At 39.5% G+C, this 6,989-nt stretch overlaps 2 protein-coding genes across 2 annotated transcripts; one reads left to right on the forward strand and one right to left on the reverse strand.

Moving 5' to 3' along the window:
* Nucleotides 1-1,381: 1,381 nt before the first annotated feature.
* PCYB_141870 (protein phosphatase 2C domain containing protein) lies at nucleotides 1,382-3,993 on the forward strand (the record flags this gene model as incomplete). Its single annotated transcript, XM_004224658.1, has 3 exons — nucleotides 1,382-3,479; nucleotides 3,709-3,764; nucleotides 3,967-3,993. The coding sequence occupies 3 exons, from the start codon at nucleotides 1,382-1,384 to the stop codon at nucleotides 3,991-3,993; spliced, it is 2,181 nt and encodes a 726-aa protein (XP_004224706.1).
* Nucleotides 3,994-4,685: 692 nt separating this feature from the next.
* PCYB_141880 (hypothetical protein) lies at nucleotides 4,686-6,945 on the reverse strand (the record flags this gene model as incomplete). The annotated part of the gene is made up of 3 exons (XM_004224659.1): nucleotides 4,686-6,203; nucleotides 6,259-6,617; nucleotides 6,795-6,945. 3 exons carry the CDS (start codon nucleotides 6,943-6,945, stop codon nucleotides 4,686-4,688), a joined length of 2,028 nt encoding a protein of 675 aa, XP_004224707.1.
* Between the last annotated feature and the right edge of the window lie 44 nt (nucleotides 6,946-6,989).

Raw genomic sequence — 6,989 nt, forward strand, 5'->3', positions numbered from 1 at the left:
TTNTTNTTCTGTTCTTTCTTTCCTTTTCCTTCCTTTTTTTTTTTTTTTGCATTCCAGATTTTATAAATCAAGTATACGGTGACATTTCACCAAATGTTGCGAATTCATTTTTCACATCATTTTTAAACCAATCATTTTAAAGAATGCAGTTGTTACATATAATGCTTAATGCACGTGTGAAAGTAAATTAGACAGAGGTTACATTTCGCCTTTCCCTGCTCCAGCTTCATGTTTATAGCTTTTCCGAATTCATGTTTTTATTTATCCAAGCGAGTAACCTCTCCCCCGTTGCTTTTAATTTATTCTACAACATTGAAAACATTACCTTTCAGCGGGGTTACTCTTACGGTTACTGCTTATTTTATTATTATTATTATTATTTTTTTGTTGTTGTTGTTGTTCCACCTCCTCTGCAGTTTTTTTTTTCCCCACCCCCCACGTAAGTTCCACGTACATGACCACCTCTCATGTGCAATGTGCATACATGCATGCATGGGGATGTGTACACGCGGATGTATGTTCACCAAAGTATGCCCGCCAATGTATGCCAACCGAAGTATGCCAACCAATATATGCCAACCAATATATGCGCACCAATGTATGCGCTCTTTTGGTGCACTTAGAAGGTTCGGGCAGCTCCGCATCAAGAGTATGAGCTAAATACCCACGCAGTTAAACGCAAACGTGTCCCATTGGACATAAGCGAATGTACCTTCCGTCACTAATTCATCCTCCCCCACTCAATTGTGCAAAATTTTGTTTATCTAATTATTTCTCCCTACCCACGATTTCCCCCTGGAGATGGTTCAATTTAGCCTTCAATTTTTACAGCGCTTAAGGGCAAAAATGCATACTTACCGTTTTATAAGTACCCATTTGCTTGCGTCTTTTTATATACATTTTGGTTTTCCCTTAACTGTAAACCCCCCCCCTTTTTTTTTTTTTTTTACACCAGCTCATCATGGTCTGGTAAAATAACCCCCCAGTGCTTCTTTTTACCACTTCCGATGTGTGCAAAATTGAACTCTTGTGTTCGTTGCTCCTTTTGTTACTTTATGTAGCACATTTTGTGTTCCCCGAACACTTCTTACTATGTACACATTTTATGCTCATTTTTTTTGTGATTGAAGACTCTACTTTTCCGCAGTGGTATGCAAACGCATGTCGGTGCTTGCACTTGTAGATATACCCACTTATAGCCCCTTCCTAATGTGACTGCAGGGGTACCTGTCCAGTCCCGCCTAGCCGAAATCATGCTCACGTGTCGATCTGCCCAGGCCCGCTTAGTCCAAACCATCCTCACGTGTGCATCTGAGCATGTCCTACCAGTCTTAACTGCCTCTACACATGCATCTCTCTACACCCACTCCACACGCCAACCATGGGGAACTGCATATCGTTCATTAGTTACTCCAAATTTAAATTAAGAAAAAAAAAGTACGATCAGTCGGATGTGGATTCCAACCCCGAGTTCCAGCGAGCAGCTGATAGTAATGCGTACGGTACAAGTGAAAAAAGCCGAAGAGGGAAGGACTCAGGGGGACACGCGAATGTGTACAACTCCAGCCGGGGTAGCGGTAACCTTAATGGGGATCATAAGAATGGTCCAAAGCATGTGCACTGTAGCGACCCCAATGATAGTGACCAAAGTGAGAAAGAAATCGACAAGCAACGTGGAGCTAATGAACATATTAGCGATTCCGCCAGTGACCAATCCAACGTGCTTATGATAAACGAGAAAAACAAAAAGAAAGGGAAAAAAAAAGCCAAACATAAGAGTAAAAAGAGTAACGAAGTTGACCCAAAGGAGCTACACAGAAATGAAGCAGATAAGGGTGAACCCAAATCGAATATAAATGGCAAAGTACAACTTGGCACATCCAAAGGGAAGAATAAGAAAGAGGCTCCCCAAAATGGCTCCCAAAATGGTCCCCCAAATGAAGACAATGCAAAAGCAAAAGGAACGTATAATCACCATGTAGACGGACCTTCGAAAAAAAACTCGTCATATTATAGCAACTCAATTAACACCAACGATCTGTACAAAAAAAACAAAAAAGAAAATTTACTCAACATAAAATACAGCAATATGATTCTAAATGACATAAGAGATGTAGACATCATTGTCGTTTTTTTGTTTAGCCTCTTCCTCTATTTCAATGCTAATAATATAGTAGACATGCTGGACCCAAATAAAAAGGATAGGTACTTCCTGAGAAATTCTTTAAATATAAATCATGACATTATAAAATTCCCTACCTTCCCCAAAGAAATTATAGATAGCTTTTTAAAAAATGATTTTACCTTATTAAAGAAGTATATAAAAAATAAATGCAACAAGTTGAAAAAAAAATATAAGAGTACCTATTTGAAGAAAGTCATGGGGAGTGACGAAGAAGGGGAAGGTGAACAGAATGGAGGAGAAATAGATCAGAAGGATGGAAAATATGGGAAGAAAAAAAACTTTAAATACGAATTGAAGAAGAAAAAGGAAAAATGTTCCTTTTCGAAAATAGTCGAATCGCTTGATAGAAACGAATGCATTCAAAGAGACATCACAGAAATACCATGTGATCAGAATTTACCTCATCTCAATATAACCTTCATCGTTAGGGGAGCTTACTGTTTGTACCAAAAAAACACCAAGCCATTTCAAGATAAAAATACCTTTTTTTATAAATCCCCTTCTTACACATGTGATGCTGAAATATCTGTTGCATGTAAGAAAGGAAGAAAATTAGATTTCCCAAACCAAGATGATTTTACTATTATTCAAACAAATGAATGGATATTAATTATGGTGTTCGATGGACATGGTCCATCAGGACATGATATCAGTAATTTTGCTCATGTCATCCTTCCCCTTCTATTCTCATATAACATTGAAAGAATATTTGAAAATCCCGTGCGTACTATGAAAACGCTATTTTATATGATTAACTGCTATTTGGTAAATTATTCCTACTGTATTAACAATAACATAAATCCGATTAATATAAATTTTATTGATTATAATTTAAGTGGAACTACTTGTACCATCATTTTGTACAATTTTGAAACTAAAAAGATTTACTCTGCTCACACAGGGGACAGCAGAGCTGTTATGGGGAAGCAGAATCAACAGACGAATACCTTTAGTGCGTATAATATTACTGAGGATCATAAGCCATCCTTAAAATTAGAGAAAGATCGAATTGTAGCTTTTGGCGGGGAAGTAAAAAAATTGCAGGGAGATGTCTCCTACCGGGTTTTCGTCAAGAATGAAATGTATCCAGGCTTGGCCATGAGCAGAGCCATCGGTGACATCACGTCCTCCTTCATCGGGGTTACTTGTGAACCCACCATCAACATTTTCGACAAATCGGAGGAAGATAAATTCATTATCGTCGCCACGGACGGCATCTGGGAATTTATCAGCAGCGAGGAGTGCGTCCAAATGGTTTCTCGCAAGCGCAAGAAGAAGGTGCACGTTGCCATGGGTGAGTCCAGCGAGCGACAGAGAGCCCTCAACGGGACGCGTCGACAATCGAGAGGGGTGTGCGTGCCAGCGGGCCATTTTACCTTCCTCGTGACCCCTTTGCCCGCCCCACTGCGCCGCTAACCCATTCCACCGCTAACCCATCCCACCGCTAACCCATTCCACCGCTAACCCATCCCACCGCTAACCCATTCCACCGCTAACCCATTTGCGCCTCTTTTTCCCTGCAGAGGAAATCATCAAGGAGTCCTGGAGAAGGTGGGAGAGGATCGACACCGTCGACGATGTAAGCGAGAAGTGCCCCTAATTGTTTTTTTTTTATCCATATTAATATTATAGACTTTCTTTTCCGTGGCTGCGTTTCACCCTACGCGTTCTTGCGAATCGTCATTCTTTTAAACAAACCTTGAAGCCTCTCGCACCCAGTTTATTCACCTTCACACTGTTCCTATTTTTTTTTCTCTCCTCCTCCCATCCTCATTTTGCAGATGACGTTGGTAATTTTATACTTCTGATTTGCCACCCCCCGTGAAAGCTCATTCGAGGAAATCCTTTAACTCCCTTAATGCGTGATCCCCTACTGGGGCAATTTTTTTTTTAATGCATATTTTGAAGTTTCTTTTGTTTCCACCACTTTGTGTTAACTCATTTGCTGTTTTACAAACTGAGATAACTGCGCGTGGTTATAAATTATGAAGTCACTAATTCGAAATGCTAAAGGGTGAAGGTGGGTTGGGGGTCCACAGGGATGAAAAGAGTGCGTCGGTGTGAACAACCAAATGGGTGAAAGCAGCCAAATGGGTGAACACAACCAAATGGGTGAACACAACCAAATGGGTGAACACAACCAAATGGGTGAAAACAACCAAATGGGTGAACACAACCAACTGGGTGAACACTCCCCAATCGCGTAACGCGGAGAAGGGGACCAAAATCGCCAAAGGGGCCAAACGAACGCACAATAAACAATGCGCCGTGTACAATAAAAAATTAGAAGCCGGAAAAAGGCACATGTGCGAGAAGCGCAAATCAAAGGAAGGAGTCTCGCTGTCCACCCTCTCCCAAGTGACCACTTCAAAAGTACCAAAAAAAAGGTACACCCTATTTAATTAGCTTAAAAGGAAGAAACACAGAAAGGTGCGAAATTGTGCCTCTGTGAAGGAACTTTTCCTTTTTTTTTTTTTCACTGTTATGCACTACCCCCACCTCACACATCATTCGACACGTTCCTGTGTTTCTTGACTATGTGGAAGTAGTGCAACGCGTCATGCTTCTGCAGATAATCCGTTACTTCCACCTCCGTCTTGGCAATTATCATTTTCCAGTTGAGGAAATTCTTTTTCTTCACAGTGCCACTCCAAATGAGGCTACAAGTACAGCCCTGGTTTAGATGAATATTTGCATCATCATTAGGATAATCATCCTGTGTATCAAAATTTGATTTCATTTTAATTTGATCTGCTTTTTCTTTAAGGTTGCTACTATTATGATCGTGATCTATGCCTCCTGCTGTACCTTCATCATCATCTTCTTCTTCCTCCTCATCATCCTCATCGTCCCCTTCTTCATCCTCGTTGTATTCGTCTTCATTCCATTTGATTCGCCTAAAAATTAATCTCTTGTACCTCTCAATGGCAATATGCTTCCCCTCGACAATAATAAAATTGTAAAGAACAGTCATAACACATACACCTGTCAAATGTAGCTGCTGTGCATTTATGTCAATTTTAAATACGTGTTTTTTATTGGATAAGTTTGAAATATAAATAACAAGGACTTCATTTTCTTGATTTGGATCACATTTCCATTTTTTCATTTTCTTTTTGCTTTTTTCTTCTGGATTTAATTTTCTCTCTTGATTTTGTTTAAAATGTCGTAGTTCTCTTTCTTTCATTTGTTGCCTTACTTCTAATTCTATTCTTGAGGGTTGTGAAACTGCACTGTCTCCAAGGACCCTCATCAGATTTGATAATTTCATTTTAGGTGGGGGTGGGGGCATTAGTCCTATTCGAATTTTATCTTGTTTCTCTCTTTCCTTTTCTTGTCTTTTTCTCTTCCTTAGTTTTTTTCTTTCTAACGGGGTTAAAAACATATGTGGGGTGGTGTTCTTCTCTTCTTTCTTATCTTCATTTAGCGAGATTGGATGTTCTACATAATTTGTGATTTTCTTTAGGTTTATTTTATACAGCTCATCATTAATTATGATTTCGTTACTTTGTAGCAGGAGGATGTTCGCGCTGCGCTTCTGTATCAGTTTATTCACTTTGAGGTAGATGCTGCTGGTGCATTCATCTGTATCATTGTTATCATTTTTATTTGTCTCCCCTGCGGCATCTTCCTCCTGTGCTCCTACATGGGGATTTCCATTAGGTTTCTCCCCTCCATGATGTGTAGTACCTCCCCCCAGTTGGAGCTTCCCCTTCCAGCTAGTCATTTGCTCCGAAATGTACTCCTTCAAGTTTTCTTTATTTTCAACCTTTTTGAATAGAACCAAATCCCATTTTTCCATCACGTCATATTTTTCATCCTCCTTCCACTCCTTCCTTTTTCTAACATCTTTGTTATTAATATCTATTAAGTTTGGATTGATGTTATCATTTAGATCACTGTTTAAAAAGTTTAAAGACATTTCTTGCAAAGACTGCACGTTCTTTTTATCTTGCATAAATTTTTTCAGATCAAAATTCATCTGCGATTTTGTGTTGTAGTTCCTCGAATTGGCTAGCTTCACATAAGAACCTGGTGTAATAAAATTAAAGGCATTTTTTTTTTTTCTGGACATTTTTTATTCTAGAATCAAACCATTTGTTATCTTCATTTAGATACTCTTCACTATTTTTATTTCCTAATTCGTTTTTTTTTTTTAAAAGATTATTTTCCTCCAACTTGTTAATATTCACTTTGAGTGTTGAAAACGTAATCGGTTTTATGTTGATCACATTTCCTTCTTCATCTATTTCTCTCCCTTGTTCATCAAATTTTAAAGGCTTGGGTACAAAGTCTATTTTCTTTATGTTCTGTTTCATGTCCTCCTTAAACCTGCTAGCTCTTTTTGCCCTTTCTATTGCTAATTTGGCTGCCTCCGTCGCTTTTAATATGTTTAAATGCATGGCGGAAGATAGCGCGGGGAAGCTCTGCGCTGTGAGTGGGAACTGAGTTGGTAGACTCGTGGCGGCGGTGGTCAACCCTACGGGGGGGTTCACTAGTCCAGTGGCTGGGGGGTTCATTAGTCCAGTGGCGGGTGGGTTCATTAGACCAGGGGCGGGGGTGGCCAACCTGGAGGTTCTACTCATACTGAAGTCTCCTAAAATGTTACCCGGTCTGTTTAACAGCGTATTCACCTCATTCGTCCTAATCGGTTCAGCTGACTTATTCACTTCGACTGTTCTGCCCGTCTCGTTAATACTATCTGCTTTGTTTTCTAAGTCCCCCCACCTGGATTTTCTTTTCTTCTGAAGTTCTTCCATTTTGTACAACTTAAATTGTAAAAAAAAAAAAAAAAAAGGGAAAA

Source organism: Plasmodium cynomolgi, chromosome 14 (assembly GCF_000321355.1).
Source record: "Plasmodium cynomolgi strain B DNA, chromosome 14, whole genome shotgun sequence".
Classification (NCBI taxonomy): domain Eukaryota; phylum Apicomplexa; class Aconoidasida; order Haemosporida; family Plasmodiidae; genus Plasmodium; species Plasmodium cynomolgi.